The sequence below is a fragment of the Styela clava genome, chromosome 10 (genome assembly GCF_964204865.1).
Source record: "Styela clava chromosome 10, kaStyClav1.hap1.2, whole genome shotgun sequence".
Lineage (NCBI taxonomy): Eukaryota > Metazoa > Chordata > Ascidiacea > Stolidobranchia > Styelidae > Styela > Styela clava.
In genome coordinates, this window is record NC_135259.1 from 7,488,368 (window position 1) to 7,514,134 (window position 25,767).

A 25,767-nucleotide genomic window follows, 5' to 3' on the forward strand; every position below is an offset into this window, starting at 1 on the left:
TAATTACTAATCATCCATATCTTGCTAGTATCAACAAATCGTAGGGTAATTACCGAAAAGTAACAGTGAATCTACATATTTTTATTCGACATTAGTCAGTGTAACGTCATAATGTTTATGTAATGACGTCACACATCACGCATCTTACAAAACAAGTAATGTTTTGACATATTGTTACGTAATTGCTTGCTGCGCGTCCGATGCTTGTTCGCATTTCATTCATAAATTGACATTAAAACATGCTATTAGGATTAGGAAATCAGAAGCGAATTTGCTAGTTTTAATTTCGGGAATAGATTTCGCTTATGATTCGGAACCTAGCTTTCAATATTTGCAGAAATACCAATATGCAATGTATCATTCATTCTCTCTTCCAGAGTCAAGCGTTGCCATTGTATTAATTTATTTTACATACAAAAAATTAAAGCACCGCTTCGACTTCTAAAATTTATCTCTTACTTGAGTATCAGTTATCACATTTAACTGCAGAAAATGATCTTTTAACCGATGGTTTCTGTGCTCAAATATACAGTCAATAATTTATTGCTAATTATTGGGATAAAAAACTTTTTATCCACATATTAGTTGCTATTAAAAAGACATTTTAAACAAGAACAAAACGGAGTAATATGGAATACTGAGCGAAAATAATATTGGATTTATCGAATTGAAAATTGAAGAATATTGTGAAATATTGAAACAAAACGGAAATATGACGTCACTAAAGGAAATGTGTGAAATGGTTGATGACTTCGTCGCCAATGGTGGATCGACGACGAAAATAGATGGATCGAACGAATTCTGGAAAAAGTTAAATAAAGACTCGGCAGTCGCTCAACTGTAAGTCATTGTATTGGAATTTGTAACGCTATATGAGAATGCAAAATTTGAACTGTTTCTCCATCGTTTTCAGTTTGTCATGTATAGTGTAATACTGCTTTTGTTATCCAACAATGAAGGTATTTTGACATCAATTATATTGATGAATATACATGTGGTTGCCATTACGAGTCGAATTGTTAGATAACGGCCAACCTTCAATATAAATGAAGAGGCTATAACGGAATTGTGATAAATTGTCTCGTTTTTGTTCCATTTTTTTTTACACTTTTATGGTAATAAAGTGTCATCCGTCAGTTTTGTTACTTTTATTATAAATATAGTTTCATCTAAATGACAAATTCCAGTGAAGTTCCAATTTATATTGATCAAATTTCTCGGAAAATATTTTGCCTCGTATACCACTAGATTGTTCCAACTTAAATTAATCGATTAATCTTTATATTATGGAGTATGTATGACAGTAATGATGAATATTTGAAATTACAAATAAACCAATTAAAATTGACAGTTTTTCTAATAGCACTCTATTTTTAATTCGACAATAATAATACTGTCATATTTTTCACTTTTCGAAATTTTTCATTCATGGTTGTCACTTGCATAACGTCTGGGCGGAAGTGACCTTTCAAATTATGAGCCCAAATTTGTTTCAAAAATTTATCAATGACAAAAAATGAATAATAATAAGGTGGGGTATATTGGTTAGGTTTGTGTGATCTAACAGAACTCGAGACCCTGAGTTAGAACATGCCTATAGTTAGTTCACGTCTGCTAGTACATCTACACGCACTAAATACTTGGTATCCATACTTGGTCAAAGTCGTGTTTATATGTACGGGTCCAAAGAACAAATACAAATCGTTTTGTGATCAATAACATGACTGAGAATACAAGGCGAAACCGGTGATGGACGGGATCCAAAAATCTCGATCAAAATAGATCACAATTTCGAATACAACTTTTGGATAACAGTCGGAGCCGGGCTGCTGATTTTATATTATCAGAGTCTTACACGAAGATTCAGATTTGACACTAGGTTTTATACTAGTTCACCAGCATGTTTATATATTCTTCGTCATTAAAGCCTAAGATTCTATGAATCTTTTATACAAATATATTATACAATACTATCTGCTTTAAGTATCCCTAGCCCTCTATCAAAAATAAATCACAATTTCCATCGGCACTACAGAAGTGTGTGTACCAATATGGAGGTAACTAACTTTGTCGCCTACTTTACATCAAGTTGTGTGAAGGGGCTGAAACTTATGGTATATTCACTTGGCTAACACAGACAGTCCCCAATATCGTAATAAAACTAAAATAAGGAAAATTGAAATGAAATTATGGCCTAACCCTAACCTGGTACACACACTAAGGGAGTACCTTTTCATCACATTACTGTTACATTCCATACTATAGCAATATTTTTATTGTATAACTGTACTACCCAATTGGTACCATAATTATAAAAAAACATGTTCGACATGAAATTTTACAGTTCTGTGTCGTAAACCTGACCAGATTTGTGCATTATTTCAATCATATTTCTCCCTATAGGCTTCAGAAACGAGGGTAAAGGTTAATCAAATTGACCAGAAACAATATGGTTGTACCTTCTAACGTATTATATAGATCTTAAAGTTCTAACGAAAGTAAGGCGGACAAATTACAATAGCAGTTATTATTATCACAGTTTCTACTTATCCTACGGTGCAGAAACTTATTGTTCGGAGGTTGCAGGATGCGTGACAATTTTCGGTTGAGGCTATTAGTGAAACTTTTACTTAAGATAACATGTAGATGAGAAAATGACGTAATCATGACGTAGCGTCAATATGGAACAGTTGCGAATAAACGATCAACTAGTCAGAGTAATTTAAATACGCGTAGGTTGCGTGTTGACAATAATATTATGACGAATCAAATTTTATGTAGAGTCATAATATTTACTATTATTTAACGTATCATGGTATAATGTCAAATGTTTGTTTCGATATTAAAACAAGGACATTTCTATCCGTCTAAAAGTAGTGTTCCCCTTTTAGAAATATTACTCTCTCACGAATACTTGAGATTCTAATTTGCCAGATGACATAATTTATGCATATACAAGTAAGTATAGCAAAAATGATTTTATGAATTCCCAATCAATCACACTAATCTTTATATTAAAGCAATGACAAACGGCAATTAATTAAAAGTCCAAACTGTTATTTCTATCGATATTCAAATAAACTATTATTTTTTTGTAATCTGTTGTTGAGAAGGAACAACAATGACCAATATCCGAAAATTCACTTCCAAGACAATTTTTGACGCTTCAAGGTATAAAAATGCGCCGAGTTAGTCTTAGTTATAGGTAAAATGCAAATACTGAATGAAAGTCAACGATGACTGTAACCAGAATTGACATAAAATGATTAGATATTTACCCAGTTTATGATTCTTAGACCAAGACATTATACCAGCGATCAAACGGTGTTCCACAGAATACTGTAGTTCCGCAAGCTTCTTCGGAGCGTTCCGCGCTAAAGGGATCGGAATTATCTCGGTCGTAACTCGTAAGTTTGTCTCTCAACTGGCGACAAACAGGCGGACAGGTCTCGTGTCAGTCTGGAAAGCATGGAGTGTTCGTTAATCGTCGAATATCGTTAACCGTGGGCATAACTATTTGATTGTCAAGTTTGCAGCAAACTTTTTAATTTTATCATAGGCTAAATTATTTGGTAAGCACCCAACAGTTTTACCTTCTGATTTCTTTGTGTTTCGCGAGGCTAGATAAAAAGGTAAAGTGTTCCGGGCAAGAAGTATTGAGAAACGCTACAATATACCATATAATTTGGGATGAATTTGCCTATGTGAATGTCTGTTCATTAATAAATACCGTACACTTCTAAAAATCCAAATGGTCCGTGAGTTTCATGCAATTGCCTTGTAAAAATAACCGTTAATACAAATTAAGCAAATAAGTCATTAATACAAATTAAGTCATACTTAATACAAATTAAGTCATTCATACTTGTCTGATAGATTTTCTATTAAATACACTTACGGCACATGTATGGCCAATGTATACATCAATTTCCTTTTATGTATTAGAAATAATTCATGCCAGCGCAGAGGGTTAAAATGAGTCAGTCAACATTGCATACCGGAAGTAGTGAAATGCAGTTGGCTATATGTAGAGTGAGGCTGACACTTCCAAAAAAATAAGTAATTGAAAATCCATTTTATTAGCTACTTCATCCACATCAAGTACGTTTGCAGGTAATATAAGTTTTAAAATGATTACAACATTCAAGTATTATTAACATTTTTATTACTAGTGATGTGATTAAGTTATGACTCTACACCAGGAAGACCAATATGAACTATAACCTATCAATTACCTTAGAATCTTGTGATCGATTTTCTCGGACTCATCAGCGTGTTTTCGAAAGTTACACCGACGTTTATCGCTTTTCATGAGCTATAGATGATTAAATTCAATACATATTAATATCGAACATTTCCTTTATGGTCATGGAAACTTAAAAATACCAAACTGTTTTTGTTGCCTTCACTTTCACGTAGACGACGATGACTACCACGAGGTAGTGGGTGCTATAGTTTGGTTTGAAGTCACCAAACTACGGCGCGTGGGCCGAATCTCCGTCACGACCACGAAACAATTAACGATCATGACAAACTTAGCTCCGAGAAAACACGTTATTATCGACTTTTTCAGTATTAAAAAACTGACTGCGCTACTGATCGGGCCCGTGAATTCTTATATTTATTTGGCCCTTTAAAAATAGTTTGGTCACCCCTGGTCTAGTGGAAAATGTGTTAGATTTGACATGTTGTCATCACAAGTACAAGATCTCCTTTCATATCAGAGCCTCGTCCGCTCTGGTACCGTGAAAAAATTAAAAATCTGGGCAATTTCTATTCATTCTGGTACCTTTATTTAATCGACTTCAATGTGTAGTGATTGGTATTAGCATTAATATTAAACGTAGCTTCACAGGATATATCATGTCGAGGAAAAATGAAACCCACAACGACAATGATTCTGTTTAATCCAGACAGTTTTTCGTTAAAATTGAAATAATACACGACAGAAAACCATATGATTTTTTCATATGCTCAGATTTCAAAAACTTTTAACCTGAAATCAAGATGAGTCATCATCACGCATACTAATCAATAGTAGAATTGCATGATGAATACACCATATTGCACAGCAAACCATTCGCACGATATTTTCAATAAATGATATAATGATTATACCACAATGAAAATATTCAACAGAAGATCATAAAACAATGCATCTATGACTAATAAACCAAAAAAGCATTTTTTATGGAATTTTTCCGAAAGTATTACTAAATTAGTAAGGCATCATTTACCAAACAAAAACATAGACATCAAACATAGTCACGGCGATAAAAAAATAAATTCACTGTGATTCTCAATTTTATATGTGTCATGCTTTAAGATGCACTTGTACTTTGTTACTACATGTTAACACGAATTAGACTAATTGTCCCTGTAAATTAAAAATATATTACTTGAGTGAGGAATAAGCATTAATTTTAAAATGATACAGATAATTTATAATCTGCTTCCTATAGTAGCACAATTACGCTCTGAAGCAGCGGTTTAATTTGCAACTTTCAATATCTATTTTGTTCATGTACGAGAGGATATATTTATTGATGATCAATATAATTTAGTACATTACCCATAACACGTTCACAGCCGTTCCATTTGTCTATTTCAGGTACACAGAATGTCTCATCTACAAGTATATTGCAGTATCGTATGGATTAGGTAAGTCCGTAATAATACTTAGTATGTATGCTTTTGTTGAGTTGAGACAATCGCAGGTTACTATATACTGTTTACTTATTCGCTGATGGCAAAAACTCGATCACATCTTTTCAACGGTATCCAGGCCGGATAGCGACTGTCATAATGGCGACTTCATAATAGCGACGTAATCAAGTGAGCGACTCTCATTATGGCGACCGCATTAAAACAGCGACTGTTATGATAGCGACTTAACGTGTTAGGGACCTCTCTACACACGTATGCAAACACAAACAGGCAAACAATGCGTAGTGAAAGATTGAAACCAAAAGGGACTTTAAAACAATATTTCATTTGGACTAACCCTAACTTTAATGCTATCATACCAGTCGCTGTTTTGACAGTCGCTCACTTGATTACGTCGCTATTATGAAGTCGCCATTATGACAATCGCTGTTCTGACAGTCGATATTTGAAACCCCGAGCCCTTTTCAACATACTTTTGTTTCCCGTTATTAGGAGGAAGACCATTGTTCAACACTTTAAGTCAAATCAAGAACATATCTGCCCCGGGCAGCCCCCACCACAAAAGCGATCTATCGGGGAAATCCCCAAGTGCGAGTCCTCGGGGATCTTTGACCCCTACCGGGAAGTCAAAAAGAGGAAGTGGAAATTTTGATCAGCCCATACCTGAAAACAAACCAACACCAAAGAAAAAATTCAATATCAGTCGAAGGAAAAGTGAAGACTCAAAAAAATCAAAAAAAGAATTGGCAATCGAGAACTCGGATTTTAGGAGAAAAAGTAAAAGTGTGTCGAAGCCTAATATCGTACAGGAAACAGAAAATACAAGAGGTATTTGACAAACTCCAGTTTCACAAGGACTAACTTGATTTTAAATTTACTAATTAAATTATTGTCCCCTTCCAACTACATATAAACAGTCGATACAGTGAAATAAGTGCAGTATACATTTAAACAGTCGATAAAGTGGATTGGGTGCTCCTGAAGTACGCGCACCAAGATGTCGCATAAGCTGAACCCTAATCTGGTACACACCCTGATTCCTGGTTGTGCTCCATCTTGGTGCGCATACTTCAGGAGGTCCGTGGATATACATTATGCAATACAGATCCCAAATATGCATTTTTTCCAAGTTTTATCTTGAGGAAGTCATACAAACGACACGTCTCAAATATTCTGTGTCCCAAACATGAAAATTCACACCAAAACTAGCAACAATTCATATTAGCGTTGTTTAAAAATGATCTATTAGTATTCTAAGACTTCTTTAATAAATAAAATTGAATATAAGGATTTATATGATTTTCTTTGCAGCAGAAAAAGAAAATCTTCAACAAAAATCAGATTTGGATAGAGTTCTCATATCTCTCACATACCTGGCTAAAATGTGCGATTTGACTCGTTGGGATTTTACAAAACTGAGAGACGTTTTTCTCATTTGGAACAAAGGTTAGTCTGTTTTTTCATGAAAAAGCGCAACAACGATGAACGTGATAAATATTTTTAAACTAAATGACTTTTTTATATTATTCAGCGCGCGGTTGGGAACAGAATTCTTCAGACTATGAATTCTCTGTTATGAAAAGATTCTCGATGGCACCGGCAGCTAATGTTTATGATATGAATCATTTAACAAAATGTGTGAACGACGTTTTATCTTCTGTTAGTCATGAAACGGGAGAATTATCAGTTTGCAAGAGTAAAATTGGTAAGTACCTAATTGAAATCGAGAATATAAATTATGAACTATGATGGATATGTAAAGAGTGACCCAAAAAACAAAAAGGAGGTCAGTAAGAAAATACAAAGTGAATCATCTTACATAACTTTGCGGCTCTGACTGGAGATGGCGGTGACATAACTCTCCGGCCCCGGCACGAGCGGGCATATTATATGAAATAAAAGTTAGGTGAGCAAACCCTCAACAGACTAAAATCCTGTGTCGTATCGTAATAAAAATTTCTGTTTGCAAGTGCAATGACGTCATAAATGATGACGTCAGTATCTATTGAAAAAGTATAGTCGTAAACAATATTCTATACACTATACAGTATCTTTAAAATTAGTAATAATTTCGTAAAATAGGGATGGGGTAAAAAAAAACTACATCGCAGAATTCCATAGGAAGCTTGGCACAAGGAGTATGCAAAAATACAACATCCATGCGTAACAAATCCTAACATAGCTTAATATGCGTACAGTATTTATTGATATTTTTCTTTCATCTTTTATAAAAATAATTTACAATGAGTCATTTATTTGGTGTTTGTTATAAAAAAATCCTACATTTTATTATGAAAGTAGGTAATTGTTTAGCTGGTAAAAATTGCTAAAAACAAATAATCCATTACCTATATGATTATGATGCATAGGTTATCTATTTCTTGGGCCTGCCTGGTATAAACCTAATTATTGTGTAAATATTATTGCAAGCCAAAATTTGATCTACGTAATATGCCATTTAATTTTGCTAAAATTTTTTTACATTTTTTTTTGACATACTCGTCACCTCACCGCTCATTACGTAAACCTATAGATAGTATAGTTCGTACGAGTACTTTAATTGTTTCAGTTGATTAATAGTAGAAAAAAATATGATTCGCTGTAGTATAGTATGCGTAGGATGCAATAACATAGTAGCAGTTTATGTAGTAGGAGTTTTTGAAATGCGGAGTTAGTCTATACATAGTGAGCGTATGACTTGATCTAGTTTATATTTTTTGATTTTCATGTTACAAAGAAATCAGAGAAACCAAAATTTGAGCTTTATATTTAGGAGAGGAATAAAACGGTCAAGTACAAAAGTAAAAAAGTACAGCTGAGGTGCAAGATTTGTTTCAACGTAAGCATTTGAGATAACGAACCACGTCCCAGATGATTCTCTCGTTTTCTTTTTCTTTCTTCTCTGTCTCTCTCCTTATATGTCGGAAGGCATTTTGCTGCTAAACTTGAGGTTTAGTGGGGTTCAATCATAATTTAAGTGATATTAAGCAGTACAGTAAAAAATTTCATTTTGATCTGTCATATAATGTATTTTGTTGAATGGTAATTTGTGATGTAACATCGTGATAATTTCCAATAAAACCGTTTCTATATTTAGTAGCGGAAATTCAAAAATAGATTCTTCCAAAATATTTTTTGGGGTTTTCCTCAAGTTTATCACATATAGTTTGAATCAAATGCCGCTCTTACTTTTGGTTAGTTGGATAGTATCTGCTTTCAGCGCTAAAAAATTTGGGTTTGTTATCGCAAAATCCTAATCTATGGGATGAGATAATAGCAGCTACAGTTTGAACAAACTCGTTTTAAAGCAAATGTGCGGCATGACAAGTTGTGATTCATTAGACTACACCATGCTCATTCATGTATTCCAAAATTAGCCCGACAAATAGACGTTCTTAAGCTCATTTCGATACGTAACGGAAGTTGTATTCATCCGTGCGTAAGTGGACAACAAGGTGAATATGACGCTTACGAAACTGAATTTTGCAATTTTATCGAGTACGTGTAGGTAATTAAAACAAGGAAACAATATATTACAAGCACACTAGCACGTATACTAACAAAAAATTATGTATATTACTAAAAAAATGCTAAAAATAAGTGACGTCGTAGTAACTTACCTTGAAAAGTATTATGTATGCTTGCCAGAGGAGGGTTGGGTGAGAGAACTAAAACAGAAAGTGGGAGAAAGAGAGAGATATTCACAAAGAAAAAGAGAGAAAGGATAGAAAAATAAGGAGCTTCCCACTTTCTTCACAATCATATATTTTTCTGGGTTCCGGATTATGTGTAATAATTTATAGAACGGTTACAACAGTAATTTCATACATTTAAGCTGATATTTTCATATTTGTTTCGTGCTTCTTTGGAGACACTTGAAGATGAATGTTGTATAAATGCTTAATTAATGTGAGAATAGAATATTTTATATATATATATTTTTATCACGAATCCTTTGAATATTTCATTCAGATTTGAAGCTCAACTCATGTATACATTACACATTTCTTTAAAGCTATATTAAAGATTTATTAATTTATAATCTCGTGTGGAATGGAATTTTATAACACAATGTTTGACAATATTATGAGCGACATACTATTATTTGCCAATGGTACAAAACTGAAAAAGTTTAGATCCAACTCAAATCGTTCTAAAAGTAAAGGCTTGATTCGGAATTTACATGCTATATTGCCGTCATCGGATCCAGAACTTCTAAAAACAATGACTCAATTTACGATACTCATACATAAACAAGGAAAAACAACGAGTATAAAACGCCCAAATTCACGACAAGGTGCAGAAATCTTTTACTACTCGAAAATGAACTTTACTTTTGTATGATAAAAACACACAAGTAAAATCATGTATTAATATGTGATAGTAGATTGATATGTATATATGTATTTTGGTGGCCAAGTTTTTTTTATTTTATTTTAAACGACAGGTATGACATCTGAAGGCGCGAGATAAAATTTTTCGAGTAGACTAGATTCATTCATTTGACCTACGTGGTATGCCATAATAATGCTGATAATTTATATAGTAGGTAACTGCAACAGAAACCAATAAGCAAATCATTATCAACGCACATTGTTTTTAAAATACATAACCATTTTTATGTTATGATGACACAAGTTACGCAGTGTGTGAATAAATTCACAATGCAAAAACGAGTTCACCAATGATTCTCTCCTACCGGTATTTCATCAACCTTTCGTTACTTCTTGTTATCTCAAGCAAATTGGAGTTTATCTTCATTGAAAGTGCATGCAATTGAGAAATCAGGGGATTTACTGAGCCAAATAATCAAATGAATATTTTTTTCACCAATAACTAGTACCAGTTTAGCACATCATTTCACGCGACATATATGAAATATATGGAGTACACTCGAAGATGAATTTATATACCGTGTATTAACATAGATAGGAATATTATCGAACTAATAGATTCATTATTGCATTTGTGTCAATCTTTATACATACATTTTCAGTACATTACGGCTTCCGTGGCATTATCAAATGCAGAAAAAAAACCTCCATTGTGTTTGGGGTCATGTGAAACACCTTCCTTGGCCACTGTTTATGACAGTTATCCGTGTATCGTTCATATGTGTTGAAAAAGATAGTGACATTTCTATGCCCCTTATGTACAGTATACCTTATCTTTGACTAAGGACCAGCTATTGATTAATTTTGCCGCGCAGTCTCAGTTCATTTTGACCCCAATAGAAAATATAACCGACTGACAGATTAACGTGTCCGGAAGTTCACATTTCTTGCAAATCAATCTTCGGGATACTCAACTTAAATTTCTACAAGACACAATTAATTTGTTATTCACCGGAAGCATCACTTCCATTTCAATTCTATTTTGATCATAATGTATGTCATTTGTGTCGGAGGTGGATTATACGTAACTGAATATTTATCAGCTATAGGGTCCGGACTACGTAATCTCTACCTATTCAGCATGGCAAAATATGTAGCTGGAACAGTTTTACCATTATACGCTAACATGAGTCATTTTTTATTTCTGGTTAAAATCATGTCAAAACAAAATTTATATTTTCTACTTTCAGTCGGAGAAAGCGTTAAATACTGGGAAATACGTCACAAAATACTTGCCAGGCCGGAAGAAGCTATTTCCGTCATCAAATGCCTGACAGAAGTAGCCAAAAAGGTGAGAACATTATTTCATTTCTAGTTTAAGGTCAACGGGTTTCTGGACTTTAAAGTTTACTTCATCGATTACGATGGATATAGGCACACAAGCAATTCGTGAACTGTCATAAAGATTGTAAAGTTATAGAAACAAAGTTCAATGACACCTTCAAAAGATTCGACGTTTCACATAAACATTACAAGCCTCTAGTCCAGGGTGGTCCAAGATTGTCGGCTCCGCGGGCCACAAATTTTTTTTTTTGCATTGTTCGCGGGTCACAATAGTGCCAAGAATAGGTAAACAGTACAATGCAAAACAAACATTTTTATTGTGCAAACACATAGTTATCAGACATAGCCATCCCAGGCTAATAGAATCCGCATTCGATTTTTAGTTTTCTATGATGCCTATATTGTTAGCATATATTCCTGACCAAAAAGATAAAAAGCCAGATAATAATTTGAATGCCAAGCACGTCATTCAACTTTGCTGGTTGCCTCAGATAGCCATAACACTATAGTCAATTCAGTGACATAAGTGATGTAACAATATGTCAAAAAAAAATTCTGATTAATTTTATCACGAAACAACACGAAATGCGATTTTTTGATTGCTCTCCGAATGTGACGCGGGCCACAGATAATGAAGCGGCGGGCCACATGTGGCCCGCGGGCCTGGGTTTGGACCACCCTGCTTTAGTCTATAGGAATGCTATATTGAATCGTTATGTCTAGTCAATGACTTGTTTTTTATTCACCAAGGATCTAACCATTATTTTTCACTAGTTGAGTAGTGAGCGAGAGTTTTTGAATAGACCTTACGATTTGTACTGAGTGAAGTTTATTCAACACAGCATACCGTTTAAGTTACATTAAAGTGGCCATAGCTGTCATAATGCAAAATTCGTTTTGCTATGAATATACAAACAAAGGAGCATAACTGTATTTGTTTGATCTTCATTCATGGTGCAGAATATTCCTATTTTGAAATGTCGGCCAACGAAATCAATTGTTCCCCCTCACAAACCTGAATATCCTGCTTTCGTTTCCGTGCTTTTAGACTACAATACATTTTCATTCAACACAATTGTTACGAAATAATAATGTAAACTGGTAGGCGTTTTGTCTTTCAGGGAAAAACATACTTCCTGTAGTGTATTGTGAAACTACTATATCATGCTCGCGTACTATATAAAATTCAATGTTATTAAAGCCCCAAGATTGACATATTATAATAAAATGATAAATGACTCTAAATTTTATGTTAATTTTACAGATTTTTGAAGACGGAGAGGAAAATAAAATTTTACCGTTATTGCATATTTTATCAGAGACAATAATAATGGTGAGATATGGAAATTTTGTAGACTTATTTATACAAAAAAAAAACTCATAATAATGTATTCATAATGTTATTTTATCGTTCAAAATAACCTGATAAAAATACCTTGAAAAATTTCAGAGTCCTCACACACCGTTAGAGCTTCTACAAGAATGTTACAGCACATTTGAAATGTTTTATGTTTGGCCGTCTTACGTCGCACATCCTGTTAAGGAAGTATTGGATATGATACAACTTGAAATGAAATGCCCAGGTAAAATATTTTGTATGAAGATACAGTCATATGAAAATGTCGAACCATTACTATGCGCTTGGACAAGAAACAAAATAACCAAACAGTATTGAATACCGGCTTATTCAGTTGAACAATTATTAAAGAAGAATACCACTTTTGCTATCTATGTTCTGCTTCTATTTGCATTTATACACATTTAAATAATTTTCAATCTAACAATACATGATATGTATAGGGCCGTTTGATTGAAATATATTTTTCATATAGCTATTGAATTTCTTTTGATAACAATGAACCCGAATTTTCGGTGCTTTACGCTTTTACCACGAATAGAACAAAATAGGTGCACAAAAGGACGGCAACCGAAAAATGCATTGTCAGTATTTGAAGAATGAATAATTTCGTTGAATTTTTGTTTTGGAAATGTTCGCATTGTTGTAAAAAATTGAAACTATAGCATTGGGAAAACACAAATGTAGGCAAATAACTGTCACAAGAAACTACAGTGTTGGACATGGCCCGTGGTATAACTTGTTAGCCAATGCCTATTATTTCGACTTCCGAAGTACTTTATACATTCTAATAAAAATATAACAATAATTGGATGAACTTGTAAGACGCCCAGCAATCAACTTTTTGAACGATTTCCAGTGATCATATTCGCATGTAGGCTACTATGTGAATTTGCAATTCATGCCTTATGCTAAGACAGAAAGCTGGGCGCGCTTAAGTTAGAATGCTGGCGCCAACCATTTCTCTAGCAGCTGAGATTTTCATCAAATATGAATAGACAATTATACTTTCAAATTCATATTTTATTTTGAACATTCAAACGTCTTTTGTAGGACGGGTTTGCAGTACAACCTAAAGAAGTTATCATATGTCAGTTACCAGATTGCTAAAATTAAATTCTATAGACGCATGAATCTATAATACTCGTGCTAAGTATTTCTATTTCCCAATATAGAAATTTGGTGTAAAAGTCACGCTTATAAGCGGCAGTTTTTGTATGCATTACTATGTTAAGTTGATATATCAGAAGTCATGTATGATCGATTATTACTGAGATTCGGAATATGCTGATGCATGGTAACGTCATATCACGATGCAATAATTTGTTTACTGCATTACAAAGGGTTTTCCTGGGCAGGGCAAAAGTGATGACGCCATACATTTACTCTTGTATTGTGTAGATTATTTGCTCGTACAAGATTTATTTATAGATTATTCTTTTTTGAGTGAGATCTACAATATGAATATAGTGTTTGTTTGTTACTATTATTATGATTAGTTCTATAAACACATGTGTCGTGTCCATGTTCAAAAATAATATACTTAGTATATAATATAATTAGTATTCAGTTTTGCTTTGGATTGAAGAAAAAAAGAAAATTTTATGATCAACACGCATATTTTTCTGGTCATGGCACAACTGACTACACAACACGTTTAAGTTTTAAAACACGTCTACAACTTTTAAATGAAATTTTATATATACAAATACCAGATTGACACAATTTTGGTATAATCATAATTGGGCAGCACAATGAACATTTCAAAACCACCACTCAATTGTCTTTTTCAATTTCAATACTGATTTTCGTTTTGGTGTATTGAAGCGACAAACGAAATTTAGTAGCGACACAACAACCGTCATTCTGACTATTTCATTTTTCTGGTTGTTGATTTAAAGTAATTTATATATAATTCAACTGACAAATTATATGTAGGGCAATTGACCCCAGCACAATAAATGGTATTTATTGATGTGAAAATTTTTGCAGGTCATTTTTATCGGATGATATTTTTCCAAGACAACGAAATTCCTCTGGCTGACTATCTATCAGCTAAAATGCCGTGAGTATAACATTTCAAATCACTGTTCGAGGTTTTGTAGATATTTTTATAATTTAATCGTGTGAGTTTCGACCTGTAGAATCAAGATACATAAACTGTTTTTCGAAATATTCGATAGAAAATGTGATGCATCCATTTACTTGCTTCCTGTAGTATTCATGTTATATATATTTTTAGATCTTCCGAAACCCATGTTTTCATTGACGAAAGTATACCGGAATGTGAAGCTGTTATGGAAGCTTTCGGAAAACTTCGTGAGACTCGTGGATCTTCATCGAAACTAACAGATGAAACCGGGATGTTTCGATACGTAATGAAACATATATTTGAATCAGTGTATGGAGCAGACTGTTGTGATTTGGCAACATTGGAGCAATCTTTAGAGGTTAATAAATTTATTATGATATTACAAAATTTTCCAGCAGTTTTTTTCTTTGTTCTGAATTTTGTTTGCTGATGTTATGATGACATTAAACACATCGATGTGTGGTTGGGATGAGTAAGGCATGTCATGTGGCGTGACATCATGTCGCCTTGTCACAATGCGATGCCACCGGATTTAATTTAATGTTAAATGAATTCGATGATAAATTATCTATGAATCGAATGTTATGTTCAAATTATATACGAAATATGTGTGATATAACTGTATATATGCACGTCCTCAAAAACAAAACAAATGAGGACAGATATCATGAATATCAAACATGGTATTTATCAGCCACGTTGCAACAAAGAGTACATGCTTTGTTGTTCATAACCTATTTTTCATGCGATAATCATGGCTTCTATTTTTACCACATACTGCTATCTTAAGCATCATATAGTATAGAAGTTTATGTACAAAATTACTGGAAAAGTATGACTAAAATAAAAAGTTGGTGGGAATTATTGTTGGTGGAAATCATAACAAAATGTCAAAATTGTGACAGGACTTTATGAACACCCTATAAACTATATGAATATTAATCATTTGATGCCTGAGATACATTTAATGTAGATTTTATGCAATACAAATGAATTATTTAATACATAGAAGAATTTTAGCCCATGGGGACTTTTTGCTATATATCCAGAGTATCTGAAATTTGACTTGAGTAAAGTAAATATTTATATTTTTACTAATCGTGTTTAAATTCAGAGTATACCTTCCGAGCTGGTCCCGGAACTATGTCATGAAGCACTCTCGATCATGGAGAGAGCCTCCACCATGAAAACGCACGGAGAAGCACAAGATTTTTTGCGCGTGGAACTAGAAACGTTTTCAGAAAAACTCGTCGATTTTTTAGAAGGTAATTGATGACATAAGTTTAAGTTTAAATTTATTGGCATGTACATTTTGAATAGCGATGAAATGTTAAAAAAGAAATCCATCTAAAATGTCACAAATTTACAGTAGGAAGCTGACTTTGCAATTATCGTTAAAATTGTTTTTGAACCTATATTAATGTTTGAATTTGATATTTCAACAGACAAAGTCGGCGAAAAAGATGCGTCAGATATGGCTGAAAAAGATCCATTGAGTCATCTGAAAGGGTCGGGCCACCGGAGAGTTAGCGTTCTATACGAAACCTGTCGAATTCGAGATCCATCTTCCCCAGCTCGGTCTTCTTCTGTCGGACAATCTGGCGCTGTCCTACCGGGCACCCCACGAAGAAACAATTCGTATTTACGACGAACAGCTTCAGGAAGTTTGGACAATCAAACTGGTGCAAAGAAACTTGCAACAAAAGCAAATTCTCTGGCAAAAGATACTCCAGCAGAGCTGATTGGGTCCAAGGTAAGAAAATAGGCAAAAATTGAATGTAAAGATAAGATAGATAGTAGTACTGCAGTTTAAATTCAATATACATCAATGACTCGATAACAAAATGGGACCAAAATCAATATTTCTTCATTGCATTTGATTTTTGTTGCAAACTACTATTTCAGACAGTCTCAAATAAGCACAAAAATACAAATGTTCTCTAGTCTGACCCGATACGCTCATCGTGACGTTAATTTTGATCTGTTTCATTTTAATTCTATGAAACGTTTAATTTAATTTGAAAACCACGGCACGGTTTTACACATTCATTTGCCAAGTTCAATTTTATTCATACTACTTGGAATCTGATAAAACGTTGTCTGTCTTTTTTGAAATTGAAAGACCATAAATTACCAAGCAAGAAAATTGACAGTCAAAAATTGCCTGACAAGCAACCTGCAGTAATGTGCCAGAATGACATTTTTATTTCAACATAAAAAATATCGGCAATGTCGCTAGTGTTGTCTGTAGTTCCTTATTTGGATAATATTTGCCAAACATGGTTTCAATAGTTCTTCTATTTGTAATTCCGTGATGCCATGCACTTCGTAAAGTATGGAGTAAATCAATAGTTATACAAAAAAATTACATTTTGAACATTTCCACAGGTTTCTTTATACACATTTGACAAATCTGAATTGTCTGATACGATGTACGAACTTGTGCGAAACAGTGCGAAAGAATATGTTCAGGAAAAGAAAAGAAGTACAAGGAAAAGCATCGGGAGAAAAAGAGGTAATACTGAAACTGAAAAGAGCTTTAGAAATTTTACTTTAAATCATCTTATAAAGTTAATTTCATATTTTCATTGCAGTTTTAATTTTGTTCACAAAAAGTAGTTGTCGCACTTTTAAAAATGCTATTTTAACTCTTTGAAGCAGATTCAGCTCACCTTGATGACCAGGATGCTTATCGTGACAGTGGTGTCATTGATGACGAAGAATCAAATAATGAGACAAGAAATCTAACTACAGCTGTGCAGCATCTTCGCATAGAAGAAACAGAAGAAGAGTCGTACAAAACAAATGTAGTATTACGAAACAAAGGAGATAAAACTCCACTTTCTAACTCTTCCAGTACAGACGATTCAGAAATATCTTTCACAAAGTTAGCCGAGGCGGAAGATAGCGATAGTTTTTGGAAAGAATTCAGTGAAAAAGGTTTCGATCAAGAGGAAAATGACGATTTAACATCGTTACTAAAATCAATGACTTTTGATCAAAGAAAATCATTTTTATTGGAAAACACAATAAAACGACGACAGAGTAGTTCGGTGGAACCGGTGCATTCGAGCATAACGGAAAGCGAGATAATAGTAAACGAGAGAGACATACCTCCATGCTCTTCTCCGACGATTATGATTGAACGTAGCGAATCCATAGAGACCACGACATCGAGCCAGATTGAGACGGAGGTATCCGTTGAGTCTGGACCAAATGAACAAAACATTACTATGAGACGAAAAAGAAATGAAAGCAAGAAGTATAATAGGTTATCAAGGTTTGTGCGTAGCAAACGACGATCAACCAGGAAAGACAAAAAGGAAGGAGAATTAGAGACAATTTCGGCCGCAGAATCTCGTGAGCTTCATTTAATTTCAGAAATATGTCAACCAATATTATCCCATTGTTATTTTACATTTAACATATAAACATAAAATTCTGTTTATTCTTGAGTTAAGTTAAATTAGGTAATTGTCCTGCCCCATCTTTCAATCTACCTCAGTCTAAGACAAACATAATCAATCCAAAAGCATCAGAATATTAGTGACGAGACAATAACAAGGTAATATCTAGAGGTGTTAAATGTTCACTAAAAAGTATCTCAAAAGTACATCTGATAAGTATTCCTGATCAACAACTATTCCTTTTACTGAGCTCCCGAGCTAGATAACATCATCCTAGTTTTTATTTTTTATCATTTTAGGCGACTCTGTATCTTCGATGTCATCAACACAATCGTCTACAACTTCAGATGAATTAGTTGATGCACAATCATTGCGCACAAGAACAGCTTCAGATCCGGTGTTTGGACGTAAAAAGCGTGAGAGGTGGACCCGGGGAACAATTGGTGCGTCTTCATCACCTCTGATAACTAAAAACAAACGCAGTAAATTGAACGTTGACGTAAGCCCTAGATCTTCCTTCAACTTGAGCATAAGATCACTTCCAGGACATGATAGAACTAGCATTATAGGAAATGATATTTTCACTGATGGAAAACAGCAACAAATGGAAAACGATTATGATCCGAGCAGGACGAATAAAGCTTCCACACCCACGGATGGAGGTATGGAAATGAATTTGTTGTTGAGTATTATAGTTTGGGCAGGGTATTTTATAGTAAGATTGTATTCCATAAACAAAATATAGACTTTCAAAATTTTCAGTTTTCGAAGATAATAGTTGAAATTATTTATTTAATTAGACATTGATTAACGTGATTTTTAACACCGGTGGAACTTTATCGGCAAATGAATCCAGTCAGCTAATTTTCAGTACGGTTTTTACTGCATCGATTTTATCAAATGGGTTATTCATATTAACTTCATTTTGCAACCAGTTTTTGGGAAAAGTTATTACTCAAACAAACGATAAAAATTAATTTCTGGTGACTTTTGTTATTACCTGGTGTGTCGGTCAGGTATGATTAAACGTGATGCGTAGCTCAAACGCACAGTCCTATTTTAAACTACCTTGCAATAGGAATTTTAAAAGCGTTTGATACTGAATGTATGCTCGAGATATCCCATAGTCCACGCAATTTCCTGGAAACTTGAGACAGCAGTTCCAACTTCGTGCAATACTGACGTCATTTCAAAGCAACAATAGCATTCTATTGCGAGAACGATACCAGTTGTACTGGAAACAATACCTGGCAAACTATATTACTTTATTATACATTGAACGAAAGGTACAATGTATAGCAGGAATAACTCAACGCTGGAGCTGGAGCAAACCATTTTTACACGAATTGTTGAATGTTATTTCCTAACTCAATTTGTGACCATATTCATGTACTCTAAATTTAAAACCTCCCCATTGGGTTAACGAAGAAGCAATATCATATTTCATTATGCGGTTATACTGAGTTAGCGTATGCATTTGTAGTTATTCAATAATTGTAATTTACACCAAGATAATTTAGAAACAATTGTTAAAATTTTTTTTACAGAAAGTCCTAGAAAGTCAACGTTTTTGATAGGAGCAGGCGAAGATGACGAAGACGCACGTCGAAGGTAATATAGTAGTTTATTGACTAGGATTTTTTCAATTTTCTGACCGATTTTTTTTTAATAAATTTCATGTTTATATATTTTGCCTTAAAAGCACTTTTTACCTCATATTAATTACACTTGCAGCGTAGCTTAAAATTTTTGAAATACTTTAAAATATTTGAATTCGTCGACACACACCTCATAAGTTCGTTCTGGCAAATCATCAGACCTCCCAGCTGTTAGATTTGGTCATATTTTTTATTTGTTGGCCTTGGCTTAATGTTATTCGATCTCGAATTTGTGATCTCGAATTTGATTCATTTTCTGCAAGATCAATTTGCATTGCATACTTTGTAAGTTGTTTATTTTATTGCAAACTTGTATTCACGTTTTTATGATTTTCAGAATCGATTCCGGAATTGGTCACGAGCACGCTTCTGATGCAATGAGGAAACGAACGTTTTCTTCCTTCGGCAAATTTCGTGAACCAGAAGACCACGGTATCGGTGGAGTAAAGTTTGCAGTCAAGGAGGCTATGAGGTAGAATCTATAATTGTTTTCGAGAGTGTGAAGCAATTTTTGCAGAAACACGATATAGTTTAACAAAAAAAAATTGTCGAAATGGCGTTCTATTTCACTTGAATGAGTTTTCTCTTCCAAAATCAAAAATGTCTGCATTCGTTTGTCATTTATCTAATATACAGTATTTAAATAATATACATTACTCGTCTAGTTTTAGTATATATAAATACTGAAATCATAAAGCAAACGATTAATTTAGTATTGAAACTGGAGCGTTGCCAACAATAACAGACAAACAACTCAGACATGCCTCGCATTGAAAACCTCATTTTAGTCTCTCAACATATTTTACAGCAATCGTACATGGCAGCATAAAAACTGTGGTTCAATTGATTACGCATTCGTTAGTACTATTGATTTTGTACGGCCAACAACTTCACCTCATGTGTACCAAAATAGAACGAATCAAAATAATCTGTATTATAATAGTAGGATGCCATATATATTGTCATCCATCAATATTTCACGGAAGACTGGCGCTAAAAGGGACCTACCATGCAAATTAGATACTGGAAAAGAAACCAGAAATGGAGTCAATAACCTATTGGAAACAACTATTTTTTAAATCACAGGGCGAGCCGTCGTGGTCGAATATCGATTTCCGATGCTTTAGAAGAACGAACCATTCACAAGAAAGTTGTAAAACTTGTATTTGTTGGGAATGACAAGACCGTGGGCCACATGGCTCGGGCCTACTACAATTTAAGGTAATACAGCTTAATATCTCAAATAAAGCAAACTCGTTGGATCCGCCCAAGTGAAAAGTTATCAGAAAACCAACTGACTAACCATGTATGCAGTGTTCTCAGTGTTGGTATACATTATAACATATCAAATTTTGGTTCCAGGAAACGTCAAGTTACAAGAGCACCTTTGTTTCAACACATTGATCTGAGATTATACTTTATTCCAATAGGCTCAAATCAGCCTGTTGCAAATGACAACATTTTAAGTAGAGGTAAGGTTCTTTTTAGTTAATCAGATGATACTTTGCATTACACAACTGAAAAATAATGCAACATCGTAATGCCCGGAGATGCGTTTCCTTGAAGAGAATTTAAATTTATCTTAGTTTTTAAACCTATCCACTGATATGAACTTGGCCAGCAGCAAATTTCTTTGATAATTATTTTTTTTCAATACTTTTTTAGCAGATGTACCGGCGCAGTGTGACGTAAAAATCGGGGAATTACTGGGAACTTTCGACTCCTGGTATCACACGGCTGTGACACTGAGCATCAATAACCTTGTGCGAGTATTGCCAAAGGTAAATATAAACATTTCAAACGTTTCACATTTGTTAACGTTGATGAAGAATTGCTAAAAAGTAACATAAAATTTATTCATTTACTTGTTCACATTCCACCAATTTTTTAGATTTCTCCACCCGAAGATATGGACAAAGAATACACAAATACTTTAGGTGGAGAAAGGCAAATCGCCATGCATAGGCTGCTGGCGCCACAAGAGGTAATTAACGAACCGTTAATTGCAAACTAGAAGTGTTTAGGGTTTTTGTAAATAAATTACGATAGCAGTGTTGTTAAAATATCAACCATTTTTGTTTTAATCAAATGAAAATTTTCATTAATTATTTTTTTTGGAGGAGTTATATTTATCACCTGCTTGGCATGACGGGGTGTGTTATTCGATGGACGAGAAAAAGTATATTCAACAGCAATTGTGCTAATAAATCAAAGATTCAATATGTTAATTTTTTTTTAAATTGAAATACCAATTTCGCGATTTATCGTCTGCCCACATTTTTTCCAAACGATTTCCAGAGTTTATAAAGATGTGAACATAAATTCATTTCAAGTTTCTAAATTGTGATATAATATTATAATCGAAAAAAATTGAAACAAAACTCTGTTAAATATTGTTTTTTGCCCTTTTCCATAAATTATAGCAAAATGATTTGAAACGTTTTGTTACACTCAAGCTTAAATCAACTATGAGGAGCTGCGAAACAAGTATATATATATAACCTTAAAAAATGTGTGACCTTTTTACGCCTGTCTGTAGCCGTCTGTCTGTCATCGTATATACAATCAATCATTTTCGAATGCTCAAATTTTTTTGTTATGTTGTTACTGTAAAAAATTGGATATGTTCCAAGCCAGGAAATGTATTCCACGTTTAGGAATACTGCTTTGCATTTTTCATAACTTATTTAAATTACCTGGTAAGATGTTGAAACATTTTTGTTCAGGTTATTGCCAGTTCACTGCTGAGTTACTCACGATTTGCAGTCAGCAGGACAGATATAAATATGTACAGGGTAAGTAGAAATTTTTTCTTGCTAACGTACTTCTCACAAGATGCCTTTATTTCTTAATTTATTTAGGTTGTTATGGTGACAAGTACGGGTGACGTCATCACCGATGTATTCTGTTGTCAGTTGAAAATTGGACACGATGCTTATACAACAGCTGTAAAAGCAGGTTCGTATTTATTTCTCGTTAATTAAGGTATTTTGGCGGAAAACAAAGAAATTAAATTATAAAGCAAAAATAAAATGATGCTAAAGAAATAGACGAAGCTTTTGTTAAAGTTGAGTTTCCAAAATTTTTTATTTCATTTCTCAGGAAAATTTGGAAAGCTTGGAAAATTAGTTGATTTATCTAATGACAATGGACCACCACCTGCTTATACTAAAATTGAATATTCAAAGGTATGTAATGTTGTTGACAATTATGATGAGCATAATGAAGATATATAATTATGATAGATAAATATTGTTACAGATTTATATATTGTTTTTATACCACTTTGACTCATTACGAATCATGCCTCATGTGGTTCCTCCTAATCTGGTAGAATTCACAAGAGCAAAAAACATAACGAAATTGTCTTCGAAACTGGGAACAGTCTATTACTGTAGTGGCTCTTGGCCTGTTATTGCTTACTATTCATCTGAGATATACGGATTGGGCTATGTCCATCCTTGCCCGTTCAAACAACTTTTTCATTAAAACTTGTCGTTTATTACACCATTTTACATTTTATTATAGTGGAGCATCGATCAGCAGTTGATTTATACCGGAAAAATGGAGGATACGTTTTATCACACTGTTTGCGTTACACCAATGGCACTTTGCAAGAATCATTTCAGAGGTACTTTCAGGATAAATATGATATGATAATATTAGCCATTGACAAGTTGAAATGAAAAGTTTATAAGTGGTATTTCTTTCTAGGACGAGATGTGTTGCAATTGGTCCTTATCGACAACGAAAAAAGAGAGAAATCTTATCGTCGAGCATCGAACAACAAGGTAAACTTCTCTCGTTTTAATTATTTTATCATAATCATTTTTATCTCCTTTCTTGGACAATCTCTCCTTTTTGTCACCTGCGCCACTCTCTGTTTCTAATTTTCTGCGAATGACAGTGTCTGGTTCAGACTCTAACCTAATTAAATAAACGACTCCGGATAAATAAAAATTCTGACTCTCGCTTCCTCGGCTCCATCTACGAGAAAAATAAATTTCAAACGCTAAAATGCTGGCCTATGCAGTCGCACATACTCCTCGGAATTAAAAAAAAAATGACTACACTATAAATAAAACATGGTAAACTCCGACTATTTCTTCTCACTACCTGTAAATCTTCTCACACATCCGATAGTAATCCGAACTGAGTAAAAATGCTTTGGACCCTTTATTTAGTTATCATCTCTAGAAGAAGTGGAAATTGCAGGAAACGTGTTGGACATCGGAACAATGAAAATTGAAGTTGTTCGACCAAGCCAAGGAACTTTTTCTTTGGTGATGGATAATTCAGAAATCTACACAAGTATAAAGAGGTCAGAAATCAACTCTTCTCCTTTTTTTACGAATATCAAAACGTCTTTAAACTAGTTGTATTCTTAGGCAAATGACGATGTTCCATTGTAATTACATTGTAAGTTCCATCCAGACTTTAGAGCTTCTAATCTTTCTTGTACTTTCAATTTGCGCTGCTTGTTCATACTTCATATAAGCAAATTTCTACTCAAAATATTGGTCAAAAATGTTTCCGTTAGAATGTACAATGACAAACTAGTGGTTGGCTACATTTTTTGTAATTGCGTATCAGGAAAACTTGAATTGATTGTAAATTTACCTCACTGTAAGCTCATATATCTATTGTATCTATTTTTAGTGTTGAGATTTCACCATGCGCAGCTCCTGAACTGGAAATGGCCCAGAATAAACGAAGAAGCAGGCTATTAAGAAATCATTATTTGATGCACTTACCAATCCGTACATTCTGGCCTGCAACGCAATAAGTGGATAAAGCGTTCATAAAAAGAATGTGCTATTTCAGTGTCGAGTTATAGATTGAACCATGCCAGAGAATTTCAATCATGTCAGAGAACACGCGTAGAGAGTACAGAACAATTAACAATATGCGTGTACGCCATTTTTGCGAGAGAGACATTTTTCCTGTCGAAAGTTCACGATCTGCAGGCGGATCTTCGACGTTGTCATCTTGAAACGGAATGGAAAAGTTGATTATAAACTAAAATGAAGTCAATTGCATCAATGGAAGAACATTATACATTTTTTCAGATTTATATCTTACGTTGGCTTTATTTTATTTGATTATTTTTTAGCTTTATCTATGTATTTTTAATTTTGTTTGTTTAAACTATTGTTTGTTTGTTTTTTCAACGTTAGAAGATTTGAAAATATATATAACTAGTTTGAAAAATATCGCATTTAATTAGGTTAGTTAATAGCCATAATATTTGAGTCCTGTATCGTACAAATTATAAAACTGATCAAGTTTATATGTATTCGTTTTATACCAAGATCACGTTATAAATCTCTCATATTTTGAATTTAAATTTTGATTTGGATTGTCACATTTGAGGAAGAAATATAACAGTTCAAAACTTGTGTAATATAACGCTCCAATAAAATTTGTCGTGTTCGAATCACTTTTTATCTGTTCTGTTTTTATAAAACAAAAATTTGTTTTAAATTTTTATATTAAATTGATAGCACGTAATATTTTACTCACAATTTTCTGTAAGTCATTCAAAATAAAACTTGCATTTTTTGTTTCTGAAAAAAAAATCAGAAGATTTGCTAAAAATTGATTTGATAAAGAAATGTTTTGAGTAAGTTATTTTTCTACCTCTACATTAGGTTTGTTAAGTTAAAAATGTAATATTAATACAGTGAGTCGTGGATGATAATAAATTATGGTGAAAGATTTTGTGGAATTTATGTTCTTCATTTACTACGTGCGTTGAATAGTTTATTTCAAAAGAAAGTACAGAAGGGTGCACGTTAACTTTTTCATATAAATTTCGTTTCAAAAAATTTCATCCTTCATCTAATCAGATGCGAAGCAAATTTAATTTTTTATTCAAAGACTAAAAACTTCATCTGCGCAATACAAG

General features: G+C 33.5%; 1 protein-coding gene across 5 annotated transcripts; it reads left to right on the forward strand.

Moving 5' to 3' along the window:
- The first annotated feature begins 453 nt into the window (after positions 1 to 453).
- Positions 454 to 25,576, forward strand: LOC120337289 (uncharacterized). Of its 5 annotated transcripts, none has more exons than XM_039405034.2 (28): positions 454 to 840; positions 5,612 to 5,661; positions 6,160 to 6,495; positions 6,979 to 7,113; positions 7,199 to 7,372; positions 11,252 to 11,352; positions 12,610 to 12,678; positions 12,796 to 12,928; positions 14,695 to 14,767; positions 14,945 to 15,152; positions 15,909 to 16,059; positions 16,240 to 16,547; positions 17,183 to 17,309; positions 17,453 to 18,154; positions 18,501 to 18,863; positions 19,749 to 19,812; positions 20,197 to 20,331; positions 20,946 to 21,080; positions 21,222 to 21,331; positions 21,528 to 21,640; positions 21,751 to 21,843; positions 22,586 to 22,654; positions 22,721 to 22,817; positions 22,962 to 23,047; positions 23,388 to 23,490; positions 23,574 to 23,650; positions 24,044 to 24,180; positions 24,519 to 25,576. In XM_039405034.2, the coding sequence occupies exons 1-28, from the start codon at positions 713 to 715 to the stop codon at positions 24,643 to 24,645; spliced, it is 4,404 nt and encodes a 1,467-aa protein (XP_039260968.2). In that variant the 5' UTR covers positions 454 to 712; the 3' UTR covers positions 24,646 to 25,576. The 5 variants fall into 5 exon arrangements, with proteins under 5 accessions (XP_039260968.2, XP_039260967.2, XP_039260964.2 ...); XM_039405033.2 differs by having other exon boundaries at positions 6,982 to 7,113; positions 21,525 to 21,640; XM_039405030.2 differs by having other exon boundaries at positions 455 to 840; positions 21,525 to 21,640.
- The last annotated feature ends 191 nt before the right edge of the window (positions 25,577 to 25,767 follow it).